Below are 22098 nucleotides of genomic sequence, written 5' to 3' on the forward strand. Positions count from 1 at the left end.
CGGACATTCCTGGAAATTTCCAACACAACTTTCTACACAAGTGAAATCAATAGATCAATTGCTACAAAGGGTTTAAAGGGACACAAACACTGATATCAGGAGTCAACTCAACCAGGGGTTTAGGATTTAACCAGTTAATGACTGGGATATTTTCAGATTGTATTGTACATGCGTTTTTAAAGGCTCTAACAAAAAATGTTGCCTTTTTTTCCCGATAAGACTTAATTTTTATTTATTTTTTTGCTCAGATCAGGGAAATTTAGAAGAATAGCACAAAATACGTGTAAATTTTCACCCGAAAACAAGGGACTGCTAAAAACATTCTACATTTGTTTTTTGTCCGTAAAAATTATTTTTATATATTGGACATATATATTTTTTTATGGGGTGGGGCTAGAAACCGTAATTTAGACTGGCAGTGTATTTTTTTAAATTCTTTTATTTTTTCCTATTTAATACACTGTCCTTTGTGGACCATTTTCACATATATTAATGCATTCTTTTTTTATTGCAGATTTCCCCTGTAACTCGGCTGGTATATCAGCCTCAGTTACAGGGCAATTTAAGCTTCCTTCCTGCATAGCAAAGCCAACTGGGACACCGGCTTCTATTTACTGGGTCTGGAGGAGGAAGCACTGTCAGTGATTCTTAATCTATTTACACAAAACCTGGTTCAGAGCTGTATAGCGAGATCTAGAAAGTAAACATAGTAATAAATCGTATGTATATTCTCTGTAGGGAGTCTGGCTGTGTCTGACAAACCTATTTCTACCCTCCTGCTGCTTCACGATTTTGTGCAAGTTGGTTACTCTGCACTGACATTTTGGAATGTCAGTGTAGAGTAAAGTGTGGACCACCCAGATGTTTATTGACTAGTGTGTGTGTGTGTGTGTGTGTGTGTGTGTGTGTGTGTGTGTGTGTGTGTGTGTGTGTGTGGGGTTAAAAATATCCAATAACGTTAATATTACATTTATGTAGACCTTCATATAGAAGGTGAGAATTACTTACTTTGGAATAGAGGGCAAAGCTCGTTCTCCTTCTGTAACAAAAAAAGGAAAAATCATGTAGTGAGAAACCATCACAAGGCAAAAAGCAGAATTAGAGAACAAGTTCAGATGGGGCAGGTGAAGTCAGAGTCGTTTTTTGAGAACGTCAGTAGAAGTAGTAAGATAAAAATTTCATGTAGTGACTAATATAGGAAAGCTGTGACTCTGGCAGTCAGGTCAGGAGTCTTCAGGCTTTGGTAAATCTGCACTGTTATTTGGGGATAGGTCATATTGCAAAGGTGCAGCCCTCCACACCCTACTGACATCTAACAGGAGCCATTACTGTGTACTTATCAGTTGCATGCATGTCCCACTGAGTCACTATCTTCCCCGCAGGCTTTCTATCTGTACTAAGGTGTGTTGCAGTTCTATACCTGAACCAGGAAGCTCTGGATGAAGACGGCCATTGACTCCTCCATGGACAAGCAAGTGGAATAATGGAAACAAAAAAAAAAGTAAATTATAGGATGAATGTTTTTTCTTTTTGCACTTATCAGCCGTGCTGACTCTCGGCCTCCTGGGTGAACCAGACGCATCTGGGAGGCACAATCATTAGATGAACCAGGGAGCTCAGGATGAACAGAGCTGTTAAGAGTCTTGGTGTAGCGAGAAGAACATTCACCTGACCGGACAGCAGTAAAAGCCGTACGCTTCCTCCAAAAACAGGAAGACGGGGGCTGGGAAGAAATGTACCACCTATGACTCAAAATGATGTTTTCACCGCTTAGGAAAACACTTCTCCCTCCAAATATGAGCAGGAAAAAGCGGTCGCAGGGCGGACGGAGGCAGAGATCGCCACATCTGCGCGCACTGACCAAACACTGAAAAGGGTCGGATGGAAGAAACGAGAAGAATGCTGATCGCAGCTCTGGAGGTGAATTTAATTAAAAGGGGTTCTATGAAGTTTCTGCACTGCTATCAATTATCAAGCAAGTGACGTATTCTGGCAAATATCTATACCCATAGCTGCAAGTGACGTATTCTGACAAATATCTATACCCATAGCTGCAAGTGACGTATTCTGACAAATATCTATACCCATAGCTGCAAGTGACGTATTCGGACAAATATCTATACCCATAGCTGCAAGTGACGTATTCTGACAAATATCTATACCCATAGCTGCAAGTGACGTATTCGGACAAATATCTATACCCATAGCTGTTAGCCATAGATGCAACATCATCTGATCAGCAAATTTCAAGATAAACTGTGAAATGCGTCGGACCCTGTGCACAATTTTGTGGAAGCTCAGGACGAACGCCCCCTCGTCCCACTACGGCGCCAATCCACTCGATCATCATTGATCAGCTTACAGTTTGCAGCTGGATAAATGGCCCCCTCCCCGACTTCACACAGGACCATGACTGCAGGAAGTCAAAAACCCGTCAATACTCGGTGAAAAGAGAATCTGGTGCAAAAATTCACTAAAAGCTTCACACGGTCATTGATCCGGATCTACACCCGAAAGGCCAGGCGCATGAGGGGCTCCCATTACTCTGCAATTAACTGGATTCCGTGGATGATCAGGAAACATGGCGAGTCTCAATCAATAGAGACACATGCCATACAAATATGGTGCACTTACTCACTGCACCACTCTGCAGTATAATCCATTGCCCCCATGACGCGTTTCTCTGGTATCCAGCGTCACGCTGAATATTATGTATCCTCATGGCACCGTCACATCTCCTGGAGGAAGCGTCAGCATATAACGGATGCTCAGCAGGCTGCAGGACGGAGGATGGGAACGTGCTGCCCCCTCGATCTCGGCTCCCATCACTCCAGACATTCAACTTACCTTTCTGTGGCCGGATGATGAAGGACTCCGAGGCTCCATGGACAAGACGGCAGTATCCATCTATTAAATCCGCCATGTTCTCGGCAATGGTGAGGGATGGGGCTGTCACAGTGAGGGGCTGGGAGCGGACATAAACAATAGGGGCATTATTGTCATTACTGCACCCAACAGATCCCCCCACCCTCTCGTATCTGACAATACTGGATCAAATCTACAAACGGCTGCAGGGTTGTCAACGAGATTTTCATTGACAACAAATAGATCATAAAAATGACGACAACAAAACACTATGTAACTTAGAACAAGGCTGAACTCGCTGTTCTAATGTGCAGAATCTGAGGAAATAGGGGTAAAGGCAGACCCCAGAGCAAGGAAGTGGAGAACACGAAGAAAACACCGGGGGACGGGAGGCAGAGGGGATGCGTGGCAGACCCCGGGGGACAGGAGGCAGAGGGGATGCGTGGCAGACCCTGGGGGACGGAAGGCAGAGGGGATGCGTGGCAGACCATGGGGGAAGGGAGGCTGGGCGGGATGCGTGGCAGACCATGGGGGACGGGAGGCTGGGCGGGATGCTTGGCAGACCCCGGGGGACAGGAGGCTGGGCGGGATGCGTGGCAGACCCCGGGGGACGGGAGGCTGGGCGGGATGCGTGGCAGACCCCGGGGGACGGGAGGCAAAGGGGATGCGTGGCAGACCCCAGGGGATAGGAGGCAAAGGGGATGTGTGGCAGACCCCGGGGGACGGGAGGCAAAGGGGATGCGTGGAAGACCCCGGGGGACGGGAGCAGAGGCAGAGGGGATGCGAGGCAGACGGTACATGAAGGAAGATCCAGGGAGACGGTAGGCAAAGGAATGTGCAGGAAGACGTAGTTGGGCAAAGGCAGGATAGGCAAAGGAAGATCCTGGGAGACAAGAAGCAGAGGGGAGAAGGAAAGTAAGAGTCAGAGGGTAACACAAGGCAGACCCTGGGGGATGTGAATCAGAGGGGATATGAAGAAAGAGCGGGAGATGGGAGGCAGAGGGGACGCGAAGGAAGACCCCTGGGGAAGCGAGGCAGAGGCGATGCAAAGGAAGACCTCAAGGGAAGGGAGGCAGAGGGTCGCAAGGGAAGAACCCTGGGGAAGGGAGGCAAATGGTACGTGAAGGAAGACCTCTAGGTAAGGGAGGCAGAAGAGATGCAAAAGATCAATGGGGAAAGAAGGCAGAATGGATGCAGAGAAAGACCCCTGTGGCTGGGGACATGAGGCAGAGGGGACAAGAAAAAAAAGACTAGAGGACAGGAGGCAGAGGGGATACGAGGCAGACCCCAGTGAATGTGAGTCAGACGGTACGCGAAGGAAGACACCTGGGGAAGGAAGAACGTTCTCAGGAACTAGAGGTAGAGGGGACACAAAAGGAGGACCATAAGGGTAAAGAAGAAATGCAGACCCTAGGGGAAAAAAACAGGCACACAAGGCAAAACAAAGGAAAAATGGACAAGAGAGACCATAGAGGCGACAACAGTATTTACCTCTGGTGCTCCAGAAATTCGTAGCTGCAGCATCCCTTTCCGATCTTTGTCTTCGCTGCTCGAATATTGGATGGTCTGCACCTGAGTAAAGTCTGCGAGGTGGGTCGGCTGAGAGGGAAGAAAGTGGAATTAGTTAGAAGGTCAGAAATAAAGGTACTGTACAGTGTAACCCCGGGGTTGTCCCTAACTAACACTACGGTGAGCACATACCTGCAACCATTAATTTATTGCTCCTTTCAATGCAAAATTAACTAAGCAACTTTTCAAACAGTTTGGATTAAAAATGTGCTACAGCACCTATGCAGAACAATAGGTTGCCATGGTTACAGACTACAAACAGACCCAATGTAGACAGATCCTATTCTCTTGTATAGAGAGGGGCCATGACCGTTGGAGCAGAGTGTAACCAAGGAGACACATAGGTCAGCATGGGCACTGTACACGTGGGTTATGGAGAGGAATACATAGGGTCTAGGGCTATAATACAGAATGCTGATAATGTGACGCTTTACTTACATTAGATCCTTTATCTGTCAGGTAACTGATCCCCTCCTCAGGGCCGATCGCCAGCTCCACAGATATAACCCAACTGGACTTTAATGGTTTATGTGATCAACGGGAAAAGCATGAAAAACACAAGAAATCCAGAGTAAACCAGATGATAGAAAAGAAAAAAGAATCTCCGCCACCCGAGAGGCTGCACCCCACCAATATAAGAAGGGGCTACCCCTTGCCCAGAGTAAGGTATGGAAGGTAACAGCAGAGTACTGGGGAAGAGAGTTGCGTTTTTCTAGTCCCTTCTTGTATGCAGGGTTTCCTGTCACTAACCCCCATCGTAAAGAAAAAGGCAAAAACTCAATACCTACAGGTCCAATCATAAAGTAAAATGGAAGAGAAGACAAGATCAGTAATGTCCTACCGTACTTACTCCGAGGGCACACTTGAAGCACTCCTTGTCATATCGATAGACGGGAGAAAGGATTTCAAAGAATTTTAAGATACTTTCTTCCCGGTTGAGGTTGGCGAACTGGCGAAACGTCTGCTGGATTAGCTTCCGGAGTGATTTTGCCTGTAAAAAGAAAAAAAAAAAAAATTAAATGTTCTCGCACCAATAATCAGGAGAGAAATCAGAGCTCGCACCAATATTCAGGAGAGAAATCCGAACTCGCGCCAATAATCAGGAGAGAAATCGGAGCTCGCGCCAATAATCAGGAGAGAAATCAGAGCTCGCGCCAATAATCAGGAGAGAAATCAGAGCTCGCGCCAATAATCAGGAGAGAAATCAGAGCTCGCGCCAATAATCAGGAGAGAAATCAGAGCTCGCGCCAATAATCAGGAGAGAAATCAGAGCTCGCGCCAATAATCAGGAGAGAAATCAGAGCTCGCGCCAATAATCAGGAGAGAAATCAGAGCTCGCGCCAATAATCAGGAGAGAAATCAGCTCGCGCCAATAATCAGGAGAGAAATCAGAGCTCGCACCAATAATCAGGAGAGAAATCAGAGCACGCACCAATAATCAGGAGAGAAATCAGCGCTGGCACCAATAATCAGGAGAGAAATCAGAGCTCGCACCAATAATCAGGAGAGAAATCAGAGCTCGCGCCAATAATCAGGAGAGAAATCAGAGCTCGCGCCAATAATCAGGAGAGAAATCAGAGCTCGCGCCAATAATCAGGAGAGAAATCAGAGCTCGCGCCAATAATCAGGAGAGAAATCAGCTCGCGCCAATAATCAGGAGAGAAATCAGAGCACGCACCAATAATCAGGAGAGAAATCAGAGCACGCACCAATAATCAGGAGAGAAATCAGCGCTGGCACCAATAATCAGGAGAGAAATCAGAGCTCGCACCAATAATCAGGAGAAATCAGAGCTCGCACCAATAATCAGGAGAAATCAGAGCTCGCACCAATAAACAGGAGAGAAATCAGAGCTCGCGCCAATAATCAGGAGAGAAATCAGAGCTTGCACCAATAATAAGGAGAAATCAGAGCTCGCACCAATAATCGAGAGAAATCAGAGCTCGCACCAATAATCAGGAGAGAAATCAGAGCTCGCACCAATAATCAGGAGAGAAATCAGAGCACGCACCAATAATCAGGAGAGAAATCAGAGCTCGCACCAATAATCAGGAGAGAAATCAAGAGCTTGCGCCAATAATCAGGGGAGAAATCAGAGCTTGCACCAATAATCAGGAGAGAAATCAGAGCTCGCGCCAATATTCAGGAGAGAAATCAGAGCTCGCGCCAATAATCAGGGGAGAAATCAGAGCTCGCACCAATAATCAAGAGAAATCAGAGCTCGCACCAATAATCAGAAGAGAAATCCGAGCTCGCACCAATAATCAGGGGAGAAATCAGAGCTCGCGCCAATAATCAGGGGAGAAATCAGAGCTCGTGCCAATAATCAGGAGAGAAATCAGAGCTTGCACCAATAATCAGGAGAGAAATCAGAGCTTGCGCCAATAATCAGGAGAAATCAGAGCTCGCACCAATAATCAGGAGAGAAATCAGAGCTCGCGCCAATAATCAGGAGAGAAATCAGAGCTCGCACCAATAATCAGGAGAGAAATCAGAGCTCGCGCCAATAATCAGGAGAGAAATCAGAGCTTGCACCAATAATAAGGAGAAATCAGAGCTCGCACCAATAATCAAGAGAGAAATCAGAGCTCGCACCAATAATCAGGAGAGAAATCAGAGCACGCACCAATAATCAGGAGAAATCAGAGCTCAGGCAATCAGGAGAGAAATCAAGAGCTTGCGCCAATAATCAGGAGAAATCAGAGCTTGCACCAATAATCAGGAGAGAAATCAGAGCTCGCGCCAATATTCAGGAGAGAAATCAGAGCTCGCGCCAATAATCAGGGGAGAAATCAGAGCTCGTGCCAATAATCAGGAGAGAAATCAGAGCTTGCGCCAATAATCAGGGGAGAAATCAGAGCTCGCGCCAATAATCAGGAGAGAAATCAGCTCGCGCCAATAATCAGGAGAGAAATCAGAGCTTGCACCAATAATCAGAGAAGAGACAGTGATAATAAATTTGCACCATATTTACCTTAACAGAATCCAGTAAACTTTTCGGGAAGAACCTTTTCAGACCGACATCTTTCCTGGAAAATAATAATAACGTCACATCATCTTACACGAGACGAGACAGAAATGGGACAGAATTCAGGTCGGGTAAACGCCATCAGCTGTATGATGAACGGCAGGAGTCGGCGCGCTCGGATCTCTATCCTCCTGACGCCGCCGGTCACCGCTTATAAATCTCATCCGTTCTCCAGTACAGGAAATATCCTGAAGATCCTGCCCCCGCTGCATAATCTGCCCCTGCAGCGGGCGATGGTCACAGAGCTGGGAGTACAGGCGTTTATATCTGCTGATGACACAATTTGTCGTGATATTATGTTTTCTTGTTTGTTTTGTTAGGCAAGTGGGCCGACACTCCCATTCCATACTCCCGGGGGGGGAATTAAAGGACTTTTTAATTTGGTTCGGAACGTTCAGAGAAATAATTGCAACTGATTCTTTGTGTAAGAATTCAGTACATGATGTGCAGCGTTACGCTCTACCACGTCCGGCAGATGAGGAGTTAATATAACAGTCAGGAAACAGGAGGTCCGGCCTCGAGGAGCCCCCATAACATGACTGTTTCCAATTACCCACCACTTCTCGTTAGGTCGCGGTGTTAGGGGCAGACGCCATCACCAAGATGGAATAGACATGTCTGACGAGAATAATGGCCAATTAGGGTGAAGTCAATGTCAAGGCCGAGCGAGCGGACCGGGGGACGGGGAGAACATCAAGCAATTATTGTAAAGACAATAACTTCTGGATAGACAAATCAAGTAAACGTGACGTGAGGATGATGGGAGCGAAGCGTTCACTGTAAGTATAAGAAAAACAAGAGCAGAACATATGTATATTATGCAGAATAGCGAGTGCAGCACTGGAGTATAATACAGGATGTAACTCAGGATCAGTAATGTAATGTATGTACACAGTGACTGCACCAGCAGAATAGTGAGTGCAGCTCTGGAGTATAATACAGGATGTAACTCAGGATCAGTAATGTAATGTATGTACACAGTGACTGCACCAGCAGAATAGTGAGTGCAGCTCTGGGGTATAATACAGGATGTAACTCAGGATCAGTAATGTAATGTATGTACACAGTGACTGCACCAGCAGAATAGCGAGTGCAGCTCTGGGGTATAATACAGGATGTAACTCAGGATCAGTAATGTAATGTATGTACACAGTGACTGCACCAGCAGAATAGTGAGTGCAGCCCTGGAGTATAATACAGGATGTAACTCAGGATCAGTAATGTAATGTATGTACACAGTGACTGCACCAGCAGAATAGTGAGCGCAGCTCTGGGGTATAATACAGGAGGTAACTCAGGATCAGTAATGTAATGTATGTACACAGTGACTGCACCAGCAGAATAGTGATTGCAGCTCTGGAGTATAATACAGGATGTAACTCAGGATCAGTAATGTAATGTATGTACACAGTGACTGCACCAGCAGAATAGTGAGTGCAGCTCTGGGGTATAATACAGGATGTAACTCAGGATCAGTAATGTAATGTATGCACACAGTGACTGCACAAGCAGAATAGTGAGTGCAGCTCTGGGGTATAATACAGGATGTAACTCAGGATCAGTAATGTAATGTATGTACACAGTGACTGCACCAGCAGAATAGTGAGTGCAGCTCTGGAGTATAATACAGGATGTAACTCAGGATCAGTAATGTAATGTATGCACACAGTGACTGCACCAGCAGAATAGTGAGTGCAGCTCTGGGGTATAATACAGGATGTAACTCAGGATCAGTAATGTAATGTATGTACACAGTGACTGCACCAGCAGAATAGTGAGTGCAGCTCTGGAGTATAATACAGGATGTAACTCAGGATCAGTAATGTAATGTATGCACACAGTGACTGCACCAGCAGAATAGTGAGTGCAGCTCTGGGGTATAATACAGGATGTAACTCAGGATCAGTAATGTATGTACATAGTGACTGCACCAGCAGAATAGTGAGTGCAGCTCTGGAGGATAATACAGGATAATTATTGCATTTACACACTGATTCTGTTAATTATAAGACTGCTGGTGTTTCCAGTAGATCGAAATGAGCTGTAATAAGTGAATATGACAAGGTGGGTTCCGGACAGCCATCATCCTACACTATCTATGCCCCTGCAGACGGGAGCAACACAGAACGAGTCCACCATTAATTAGTCGCTGCCATGATAGTGCTACAGGTCAGGAGATGGACGGTCCCCCTCACCTCATACACTGACATACATGGATATATCCGGCTGTTCTGCCCTCACATCAGCTGCTATTAACCCCTTCATGACCCAGCCTATTTTGACCTTAATGACCTTGCCATTTTTTGCAATTCTGACCAGTGTCCCTTTATGAGGTAATAACTCAGCAACGCTTCAACGGATCCTAGCAATTCTGAGATTGTTTTTTCGTGACATATTGGGCTTCATGTTAGTGGTAAATTTAGGTCGATAATTTCTGCGTTTATTTGTGAAAAAAAACGGAAATTTGGCGAAAAATTTGAAAATTTCGCAATTTTCACATTTTGAATTTTTATTCTGTTAAACCAGAGAGTTATGTGACACAAAATAGTTAATAAATAACATTTCCCACATGTCTACTTTACATCAGCACAATTTTGGAAACAAAATTTTTTTTTGCTAGGAAGTTATAAGGGTTAAAATTTGACCAGTGATTTCTCATTTTTACAACAAAATTTACAAAACCATTTTTTTTTAGGGACCACCTCACATTTGAAGTCAGTTTGAGGGGTCTATATGGCTGAAAATACCCAAAAGTGACACCATTCTAAAAACTGCACCCCTCAAGGTGCTCAAAACCACATTCAAAAAGTTTATTAACCCTTCAGGTGTTTCACAGCAGCAGAAGCAACATGGAAGGAAAAAATGAACATTTAACTTTTTAGTCACAAAAATGATCTTTTAGCAACAATTTTTTTATTTTCCCAAGGGTAAAAGGAGAAACTGGACCACGAAAGTTGTTGTCCAATTTGTCCTGAGTACGCTGATACCTCATATGTGGAGGTAAACCACTGTTTGGGTGCACGGCAGGGCTCGGAAGGGAAGGAGCGCCATTTGACTTTTTGAATGAAAATTTGGCTCCAATCTTTAGCGGACACCATGTCACGTTTGGAGAGCCCCCGTGTGCCTAAACATTGGAGCTCCCCCACAAGTGACCCCAATTTGGAAACTAGACGCCCCAAGGAACTTATCTAGGTGCATAGTGAGCACTTTAAACCCCCAGGTGCTTCACAAATTGATCCGTAAAAATGAAAATGTACTTTTTTTTTTCCACAAAAAAAATTCTTTTAGCCTCAATTTCTTCATTTTCACATGGGCAACAGAATAAAATGGATCCTAATATTTGTTGGGAAATTTCTCCTGAGTACGCCGATACCTCATATGTGGGGGTAAACCACTGTTTGGGCACATGGTAAGGCTCGGAAGGGAAGGAGCGCCATTTGACTTTTTGAATGAAAAATGATCTCCATCGTTAGCGGACACCATGTCGCTTTTGCAGAGCCCTTGTGTGCCTAAACATTGGAGCTCCCCCACAAGTGACCCCATTTTGGAAACTAGACCCCCCAAGGAACTTATCTAGATGCATGGTTAGCACTTTAAACCCTCAGGTGCTTCAGAAATTGATCTGTAAAAATGAAAAAGTGCTTTTTTTCACAAAAAATTTCTTTTAGCCTCAATCTTTTCATTTTAACATGGGCAACAGGATAAAAAGGATCCTAAAATTTGTTGGGCAATTTCTCCTGAGTACGCCGATACCCCATATGTGGGGGTAAACCACTGTTTGGGCACACGGCAGGGTGGATAAAAATCAATGTTTTTTAAAAAAAATAAAAAAAATCGGATTTTTTTGATTTAAATCGGATTTTTTTCAATAAACTGCTTTTTGAGGAAAATATTTTACCATCCAAAGGTTCTTCCATCATGAGATAAAGCTGAGTTGTTTAACTCAGTAGAATAAAGGCTGTATATGTGTAACATTCACAATGCCATGCTCTTCCAGAGGTTTCTGTAGGATTAGTGGGCAGTTTCTCTCCTATATTATCACAGACGCTCGCTTTACTTACGCAGTTCTCAAAACTGAATTTGACTCCGCAGAGGTCCCAGCCTCTTCTTCATGGCAAAAATGTTACAACATGAACAGAGTTGAGAAAAAGACCTTAATCCTATTGTTCTACAAACCTATGAATACAGAATCAACCCCTTCAGTGCCAAGTCCAAGAAGTTAGACAATATGTTTCTGATTGTTTTGAGTGGAATAGATCTGCACAACACAAGAAGAATGTGAATCTAAGTGTTTTGAGGAGGAAGGGCAAGCAGACAAAAAAATGAAAGTGAAACTTTGAGCACAATACTGCAGCATAGCCACAGACAGACAAGTCTGGATCTGTTTGTGTGTACGATCTGAGGTTTATTACATTCTTTCCTTATAATGGCAGCAGGCCGTAAAAGAGACCCAGTTTGGGAATATTTTAATGAAGCTCCTTCGCCTATCGGTAAGGCAGGCATGCGTGCAAAATGCAAACGATGCAACAAAGAGATGCAAGGCCTGGTGGCGTGAATGAGGCAACATCATGAGAAGTGCGGTGATGAAGATGACCAAAGAAACACTTCACTATCAACATCTTCATTTCCCTTCTGGTTGCAGTTTTCATAATGTGATTTCAAACGGCAAACAAGTCCTTGGATATCCTTTTGACAGTATTTGCACTTTGCTCTTGCACCTTTCTTTCCAAGATCTGCTGCTGGCATCTCAACAAAATGAACCCAAATAGGGTCTCTCTTACGACCTGCCATGGCTCACACAGATCACTTATGAAGTTTGATTGTTACTACAGCCAAGTACTGCTGACTATCCAACAAGTTTGGGCATGTCAACTGAATGGAAAAAGAAACTAAACCAAAAGTGAAACCAAGCTAGAAGTGTGGAATTAAAGGGGCAGTATGAACAAAATGTGGAGGCTATTAATAGTTTATACAATTAAGACATGCTGCTTTTAAACACCTACCTATTGCCATATAGTAAAACAAAAAAGATTTTTACTTACTTTGGGGTCCCCCCCTCACCCTGGCGTTAGATCGTTGCCCCTAGTTTCGTCCGTGTAACTATGGGCACACATGCGCACTGCTCTCACTTCTCATTTTAATCGTGATTTATATTAAAAAAAACCTTTTGATTTAAATCGTGATTTAAATCATGATTTAAATCGGCGTGATTTAAATCAATCCACCCTGGCACACGGCAAGGCTCGGAAGGGAAGGCACGCCATTTGGCTTTTTGAATGGAAAATTAGCTCCAATCATTAGCGGACACAATGTCGCGTTTGGAGAGCCCCCGTGTGCCTAAACATTGGAGCTCTCCCCGAAGTGACCCCATTTTGGAAACTAGACCTCCCAAGGAACTAATCTAGATGTGTGGTGAGCACTTTGAACCCCAAAGTGCTTCACAGAAGTTTATAACGCAGAGCCATGAAAATAAAAAATAATTTTTCTTTTCTCAAAAATGATTTTTTAGCCCGCAATTTTTTATTTTCCCAAGGGTAACAGGAGAAATTTGACCCCAAAAGTTATTGTCCAGTTTCTCCTGAGTACGCTGATACCCCATATGTGGGGGTAAACCACTGTTTGGGCACATGTCGCGGTTCGGAAGGGAAGTAGTGACGTTTTGGAATACAGACTTTGATGGAATGGTCTGGGGGCATCATGTTGCGTTTGCAGAGCCCCTGATGTGCCTAAACAGTAGAAACTCCCCACAAGTGACCCCATTTTGGAAACTAGACCCCCAAAGAACTTATCTAGATATGTGGTGAGCACTTTGAAACCCCAAGTGCTTCACAGAAGTTTACAACGCAGAGCTGTGAAAATAAAAAATCATTTTTATTTCTTCAGAAATGATGTTTTAGCAAGCAATTTTTTATTTTCACAAGGGTAAAAGGAGATATTGGACCCCAATAGTTGTTGCCCAGTTTGTCCCAAGTATGCTGATACCCCATATGTGGGGGTAAACCACTATTTGGGCACACGCCGGGGCTCGGAAGGGAAGTAGTGACGTTTTGAAATGCAGACTTTGATGGAATGGTCTGTGGGCGTCACGTTGCATTTGCAAAGCCCCTGATGTGCCTAAACAGTAGAAACCCCTCACAAGTGACCCCATTTTGGAAACTAGACCCCCAAAGGAACTTATTTAGATATGTGGTGAGCACTTTGAACCCCCAAGTGCTCCACAGAAGTTTACAACGCAGAGCCGTGAAAATAAAAAATCATTTTTATTTCCTCAAAAATGATGTTTTAGCAAGCAATTTTTTATTTTCACAAGGGTAACAGGAGAAATTGGGCCCCAATATTTGTTGCCCAGTTTGTCCCGAGTATGCTGGTACTCCATACGTGGGGGTAAACCACTGTTTGGGCGCACGTTGGGGCTCGGAAGGGAGGGAGCACCATTTTGACTTTTTGAACGCAAGATTGGCTGGAATCAATGGTGGCGCCATGTTGCGTTTGGAGACCCCTGATGTGCCTAAACAGTGGAAACCTCTCAATTCTAACTCCAACACTAACCCCAACACACCCCTAACCCTAATTTCTACTCTAGCCATAACCCTAACCACAACCCTAACCCCAACACACCCCAAACCCCAACACACCCCTAACCCTAATCCCAACTCTAACCCTAATCCCAACCCTAACCACAACCCTAACCCCAACGCACCCATAACCCTAACCACAAGCCTAATCTTAAACCCATTTCCAACCCTAGCCCTAATTCCAACCCTAACCCTAAGGCTATGTGCCCACGTTGTGGATTCGTGTGAGATTTTTCCGCACCATTTTGAAAAATCCGCAGGTAAAAGGCACTGCGTTTTACCTGCGGATTTACCACGGATTTCCAGTGGTTTTTGTGCGGATTTCATATGCGGATTCCTATTGAGGAACAGGTGTAAAACGCTGCGGAATCCGCACAAAGAATTGACATGCTGCGGGAAATACAACGCAGCATTTCCACGTGGTATTTTCCGCACCATGGGCACAGCGGATTTGGTTTTCCATAGGATTACATGGAACTGTAAACCTGTTGGAAAACTGCTACGAATCCGCAGCAGCCAATCCGCTGCGGATCCGCAGCCAAATCCGCACCGTGTGCACACGCTGCGGAAAACTGCGGGTCCACAGCAGTTTCCCTTGAGTTTATAGTTCAATGTAAACCTATGGGAAACAAAAAACGCTGTGCACATGCTGCGGAAAAAACTGTGCGGAAACGCAGCAGTTTACATTCCGCAGCATGTCACTTCTTTCTGCGGATTCCGCAGCGGTTTTACAACGGCTCCAATAGAAAACCGTAGTTGTAAAACCGCAGTGAAATCCACAGAAAATCCACGCTGAATCCATGATAATTCCGCAGCGGTTTTGCACTGCGGATTTATCAAATGCGCTGTGGAAAAATCCACAGAGGACCAGAATACCCTAACCCTAGTTCTAAACCTAGTGGGAAAAAAAAATAATAAAAAAAATATTTTCTTTATTTTATTGTTGTCCCTATCTATGGGGGTGATAGAGGGGGTGGGTCATTTACAATTTTTTTTATTTTGATCACTGTGATAGGTTTTATCACAGTGATCAAAATGTACATGGAACGAATCTGCCGGCCGATTCGGCGGGCGCACTGCGCATGCGCCCGCCATTTTGGAAGATGGCGGCGCCCAGGGAGGAGACGGACGGACACCGGGAGGCTCGGTAAGTATGAGGGGGTGAGGGGGGGAGCACAGGGGGTGAATCGGAACAAGGAGGGAGCGGACAGGAGAGCGGACAGGAGGACGGGGGAGCGGACAGGAGGACGGGGGAGCGGACAGGAGGACGGGGGAGCGGACAGGAGGACGGGGGAGCGGACAGGAGGACGGGGGAGCGGACAGGAGGATGGAGGGGACCGGACCACAGAACAGAGGACTGACGAGGAGATCGGTGGCGGTGGGGGGGGGGGGGGGGGGGCAGATCAGGTTTTCCAGCCATGGACGATGATATTGCAGCATCGGCCATGGCTGGATTGTAATATTTCACCACTTTTCATAGGTGAAATATTACAAATTGCTCTGATTGGCTGTTGCACTTTTAACAGCCAATCAGAGCGATCGTAGCCACGGGGGGGCAAAGCCACCCCCCTGGGCTAAAGTACCACTCCCCCTGTCCCTGCAGATCGGGTGAAATTGGAGTTAACCCTTTCACCCGATCTGCAGGGACGCGATCATTCTGTGACACAGCATATGCGTCACAGGTCGGATTGGCATCGACTTTCATGACACATACGCTGTGTCACAGATCGGGAAGGGGTTAAAGGCCAGTAAATGGTTATTAAGACGTGCGGCCATAGAGCGACAAACCGATGCCCAGAACAGAAATCATTGAAAATACAAGTGCCGAAGACTGAAGATCAAGAAGGATGGAGATCAATCCTCTCCATAGCAGAATAATGGTTCCACAACGTCTCAAAAAGTCCCAACTAAAGTCCAGGTAATAGGAGTTCCGATCCCACTAGAAGCACCCATAAAAATTAAAGGAAGGGCGCCCCCTTGTGGCTGGAAAATAACACATTAAAGGGACTTGTCATTTCACTGTCATTAAGAACAAGGAGTCCTGGAAGTGATGATCCGACTCCAGAGCCCTGATCTCACATCATCCAATCTGTCTGGGATCAAATGAGGAGACAGAAGGATCCGCACAAGGGACATCCACAGGAGATCTGGGGTCAGATTGCCAAGATGTTTGGGACAACCTCCTGCCGAGACCCTCCATAAATAGTGTACAGGTGACAAGTATCTAAGAAAAGTGATGACGGCGACTGGCGGAAACCAAATATTGATGAGATTTACATTTCTCTTAATTTCTTTCACTTACCAATTAACAAAATAGAATATTAACACTTCTATATTTGGCGCATTCTTACTGTGCAGCTTTTTCTTTTTTATAACACCTGCATAAAACTTTTGCATAGCACTGCATGTGTATATAAATATATATAAATTAGCCAACACTTACTCTAAAACTTCATAGTTCGACTTCTTCTCTAGGGCATTACCTCTCATCTCCCCGTAAGACCGCCTACACGGAAAAAACAAAACAAAAATAGAAATTAAATGCAATAATATCTCCATGCTTTATCATACCAGTAGTATTATAGTAGTTATATTCTTGTACTGTACATAGGGGCAGTATTAGTTATATTCTTGTACATAGGGGCAGTATTATAGTAGTTATATTCTTGTACATAGGGGACAGTATTATAGTAGTAATATTCTTGTATATAGGGGCAGTATTATAGTAGTTATATCATTGTACATAGGGGCAGTATTAGTTATATTCTTGTACATAGGGGCAGTATTATAGTAGTTATATTCTTGTATATAGGGGAAGTATTATAGTAGTAATATTCTTGTATATAGGAGCAGTATTATAGTAGTTATATTCTTGTACATAGGGGCAGTATTATAGTAGTTATATTCTTGTACATAGGGGCAGTATTAGTTATATTCTTGTACATAGGGGCAGTATTATAGTAGTTATATTCTTGTACATAGGAGCAGTATTATAGTAGTTATATCCTTGTACATAGGGGCAGTATTAGTTATATTCTTGTACATAGGGGCAGTATTATAGTAGTTATATTCTTGTATATAGGGGAAGTATTATAGTAGTTATATTCTTGTACATAGGAGCAGTATTATAGTAGTTATATTATTGCACATAGGAGCAGTATTATAGTAGTTATATTCTTGCACAAAGGAGCAGCATTATAGATATTCTTGTACATAGGGGCAGTATTATAGTAGTTATATTCTTGTATATAGGGGCAGTATTATAGTAGTTATATTCTTGCACATAGGAGCAGTATTATAGTAGTTATATTATTGCACATAGGAGCAGTATTATAGTAGTTATATTCTTGCACATAGGAGCAGTATTATAGTAGATATTCTTGTACATAGGGGCAGTATTATAGTAGTTATATTCTTGTATATAGGGGCAGTATTATAGTAGTTATATTCTTGCACATAGGAGCAGTATTATAGTAGATATTCTTGTACATAGGGGCAGTATTATAGTAGTTATATTCTTGTACATAGAGGCAGTATTATAGTAGTTATATTCTTGCACAAAGGAGCAGTATTACAGTAGTTATATTCTTGTACATGGGAGCAGCATTATAGTAGTTATATTCTTGTACATGGGGCAGTATTATAGTAGTTATATTCTTGTACATAGGGGCAGTATTATAGTAGTTATATTCTTGTACATAGGAGCAGTATTATAGTAGTTATATTCTTGTACATAGGGGGCAGTATTATAGTCGTTATATTCTTGTACATAGGAGCATTATTATCTATATATATAATTGTCTAAGGGTTTTTCCGTCTGTCTGTCTGTCTGTCTGTCTGTCCTGGAAAACCCGCGTCTCTGATTGGTCGAGGCTGCCAGGCCTCGACCAATCAGCGACGGGCACAGTATCGACGTAGATGTCGTAATGGTTGCCATGGCGACGATGATGTCATAAAGGTTGCCTCGACCAATCAGCGACGGGCACATTCTGCCGCGAATTCTGGAATCATCATTGTCCATATACTATGGGGACATGCATATTCTAGAATACCCGATGCGTTAGAATCGGGCCACAGTCTAGTAGTAGTTATATTCTTGTACATAGGGGCAGTATTATAGTAGTTATATTCTTGTACATAGGGGCAGTATTATAGTAGTTATATTCTTGTACATAGGAGCAGTATTATAGTAGTTATATTCTTGTACATAGGAGCAGTATTATAGTAGTTATATTCTTGTACATAGGAGCAGTATTATAGTAGTTATATTCATGTACATATGGGCAGTATTATAGTAGTTATATTCTTGTATATAGGGGACAGTATTATTTTACCCACATCAGTCACTTTATACCAGCTTTTTAGAATACATTACAGCACGTAGTTGTGTATCACAGGATACTAGTTATGCTGTTCGGCGCTCCCAATGATGTAACAGAAAAAATATTAAATATACATGTCAGATTCTGCACTCAAGGATTAAGTTGTAATTTGGACTGAATTCCTATATAATTTCCTACGTCACAAGACACGGATTATTGATTAGTGCCAATTACTAGAGCTGATGTGCTGTTTTTTTCCCCGCTGAGAGCAAATTCACCAAAATATTCTATAACATTCAGATTACCAGGCACCGTACAACAATGAAGTCTGCTCCAACTGTACGATCAGAAAAATCCTTCTCATCAGAATAGTAAAATCACAGAGGTGCAGCGAGCGGAGGGAAGACGTAGAAAAGAATCCACCACGATGGAGGAAATATCATTATTCCCATAAATACCAGTGATTTATCTCGCCGGTCACAGAGTGCGGATGCTCTCATCTTAGTGTATATGTAACAAGTACGGTATATTCGGAATATTACCGGATTTCAAGACAGCCGAGCTTCAAGGCAATTTCCTGGTCCACTTGGTCCGCCATCTCCAACATGTAGTCATTTTTCACCTGCAAGAAAAAGGGAACAAGAGTTAGAAGAGAAGAGGCTTCAGGATTACACATGTTTGAGGGGAGAACAGGGGAATAACTACAACTTTCAGCATGCCTCCAAGACCACATCACAGCCTATCAGGGAATGCTGGGAGTTTTAGTTTCGCAGCTGCTGAAAAAAAATAAAATAAATAATAATATATATAATACTGCTTCTATGTACAAGAATATAACTACTATAATACTGCTATAATACAGGTTGACTTGGCCTTGTGTTTTGGATCGTTGTCATGTTGGAACGTCCAATTACGTCCCATGTGCGGCTACCGGGCTGATGAGTGCAAATTTGCCTCCAGTATTTGCTGATAACGTGCTGTATTCATCTTTCTTTCAACTTTGACCAAGTGTCCTGTGCCTTCGTAGCTCACACATCCCCAAACCATCAGTGATCCACCTCCATGCTTTACAGTAGGAATGGTGTTCCTTTCATCATAGGCCTTGTTGACCTCTCTCCAAATGTAACGTTTATGTTTGTGGCCAAAAAGTTCAATTTTGGTCTCATCACTCCAAATTACCTTGTTCCAGAAGTTTTGAGGCTTGTCTCTGTCCTGTTTTGCGTATTGTAGGTGAGATACTTTGTGACATTTGCGCAGTAATGGTTTTCTTCTGGTGACTCGATCATGCAGCCCATTTTTCTTCAAGTGTCTCCTTATTGTGCATCTTGAAACAGTCACACTGCTAGTTTTCATAGAGTCCAGTATTTCATCTGATGTTATTTGTGGGTTTTTCTTTGCATCCTAAACAATTTTCCTGGCAGTTGTGGACGACATTTTTATTGGTCTACTTGACCGTGGTTTTGTTGTTAGAGAGCCCCCGATTTTCCATTTGTTAATCACAGTGTGAACGCTGCTGACTGGCATTATCAATTCCTTGGATTTCTTTTTGTATCCCTTTCCTGTTTTATACAGTTCAACTACCTTTTCCCTTAGATCCGATGACAATTCTTTTGGTTTCCTCAAGACTCACAATCCAGAAACGTCAGTGGCTGGATGAAAGATGCAAGAGTCTGTCTGGATCCCAGAAACTCACTCTGCTTTTATGCACACACTGATTACAAGCAAACAGGTCACAGGTGAGGATGTTACATTTACACCCATTTGTGTCAACTTCTGTGCATGTTATCAGGCCAAAATCACCAGGGTATGTGAACTTTTGATCAGGGTCATTTGGATGTTTTGGGTTGTCATTATGATTTAAAAAGAGAAAACACAGTAGTTTGACAATAAATGGCTTCACCCAACCACTAACCATGAGTGGAGAAAAAGGTTTGGCATTATCATTCATATTCTCTGAAAAAAGGTCAAGAAAGCAAAAATTCTGCCGGGGTATGTAAACTTTAGAGCACAACTGTATGTAATTTAAATTACTATATAAAAAATACATTATATATATATATATATATATATATATATATATATATTGACCTGGAGAAGAAAGTCATCAGGTGAAAAAAAAACAAAGACAATGGAATTGTGTTTTGTTTTTTTCTCTTAGGCAATGTTCACATGTTGCTTTTTTTTAATGCAATATTTTAGCTGCGTTTTACAGTACCAGCAAAAGCCATGGAATTTTATAAATATACTGCGCACACTTTTTTTTTCCTGAGTGAAGTGGAAAAGTTAAGTTTTTGCGAACGGCACCATGTCACTTTCAGTGTTTTTGCAGCGTTATTTTTTTTTCCCCATAGAAAGCAATGAGTAAGTGCAAAAATGCAGCTAAAATTCAGGCATCTGGTTTTGCTGCGTTTTTGTGCAAAAACCTTAAGGAAGTTGTATCGTGATATTTTTGGGGGGCACTAAACTTTATCGGGATGCACAAGAGACAACATTAACACAGCAAAATATGCGGTTTGTCAGCAGCTTCTTTACTGCCGAGAGAGCAGGTTTTGCCTGCAGAAAAAAAAACTGCAGCAAAAACGCCAAGTGTGAACATAACTTTATTTTACGCAGTTTTATTTTTTTTCTCCCCATTTTTCAGTACGTTACATGGTAAAACTAGCTGTTTCCAGCCACCTAACGCTCGGCATGCTCATTGCTATCTAACTCTGCAAGTGATTAAACTAAAGTAAATAATGACAACATTCAATAGCGCTTACGCAGGTGGTAAATTAACTTAAAATGAAGTTAATAATAATAATTAAAAATCAGAATAATACTAATACATTTTATTCACAGTGCAAAATCAAAAGCAAACTGGATTCATGTGGCAATGTGTGGGGACAGAGCCTCGTGTGGTAATGTGTGGGGACAGAGCCTCGTGTGGTAATGTGTGAGGACGGAGCCTCCTGTGGTAATGTGTGGAGACAGAGGCTCGTGTGGTAATGTGTGGAGACAGAGCCTCGTGTGGTAATGTGTGGGGACGGAGCCTCGTGTGGTAATGTGTGAGGACGGAGCCTCGTGTGGTAATGTGTGGGGACGGAGCCTCGTGTGGTAATGTGTGGGGACAGAGCCTCCTGTGGTAATGTGTGGAGACAGAGCCTCGTGTGGTAATGTGTGGAGACAGAGCCTCCTGTGGTAATGTGTGGAGACAGAGCCTCGTGTGGTAATGTGTGGGGACAGAGCCTCGTGTGGTAATGTGTGGGGACAGAGCCTCGTGTGGTAATGTGTGGGGACAGAGCCTCGTGTGGTAATGTGTGAGGACGGAGCCTCCTGTGGTAATGTGTGGAGACAGAGCCTCGTGTGGTAATGTGTGGAGACAGAGCCTCGTGTGGTAATGTGTGGGGACGGAGCCTCGTGTGGTAATGTGTGAGGACGGAGCCTCGTGTGGTAATGTGTGGGGACGGAGCCTCGTGTGGTAATGTGTGGGGACGGAGCCTCGTGTGGTAATGTGTGGAGACAGAGCCTCGTGTGGTAATGTGTGGAGACAGAGCCTCGTGTGGTAATGTGTGGAGACAGAGCCTCGTGTGGTAATGTGTGGGGACGGAGCCTCGTGTGGTAATGTGTGGGGACGGAGCCTCGTGTGGTAATGTGTGAGGACGGAGCCTCCTGTGGTAATGTGTGGAGACAGAGCCTCGTGTGGTAATGTGTGGAGACGGAGCCTCGTGTGGTAATGTGTGGGGACGGAGCCTCGTGTGGT

General features: G+C 43.7%; 1 protein-coding gene across 20 annotated transcripts in view; it reads right to left on the reverse strand.

Moving 5' to 3' along the window:
- Positions 1 to 22098, reverse strand: part of PTK2 (protein tyrosine kinase 2) — a 196438-nt gene that overhangs the window by 75392 nt on the left and 98948 nt on the right. For 12 of the 20 annotated variants that reach the window (XM_077271302.1, XM_077271300.1, XM_077271301.1 and 9 more), the window contains 9 exons: positions 18902 to 18981; positions 16481 to 16543; positions 7409 to 7463; positions 5276 to 5425; positions 4873 to 4950; positions 4357 to 4464; positions 2848 to 2965; positions 1421 to 1459; positions 1009 to 1039 (listed from right to left, as the gene is read on the reverse strand). In XM_077271302.1, the coding sequence (XP_077127417.1) occupies positions 1009 to 1039; positions 1421 to 1459; positions 2848 to 2965; positions 4357 to 4464; positions 4873 to 4950; positions 5276 to 5425; positions 7409 to 7463; positions 16481 to 16543; positions 18902 to 18981 (722 nt within the window). The remainder of the gene's footprint in view (positions 1 to 1008; positions 1040 to 1420; positions 1460 to 2847; positions 2966 to 4356; positions 4465 to 4872; positions 4951 to 5275; positions 5426 to 7408; positions 7464 to 16480; positions 16544 to 18901; positions 18982 to 22098) is intronic. The other 8 variants (XM_077271309.1, XM_077271306.1, XM_077271303.1 and 5 more) reach the window with 1 other exon arrangement.

This window comes from Ranitomeya variabilis, chromosome 6 (assembly GCF_051348905.1).
Source record: "Ranitomeya variabilis isolate aRanVar5 chromosome 6, aRanVar5.hap1, whole genome shotgun sequence".
Classification (NCBI taxonomy): domain Eukaryota; kingdom Metazoa; phylum Chordata; class Amphibia; order Anura; family Dendrobatidae; genus Ranitomeya; species Ranitomeya variabilis.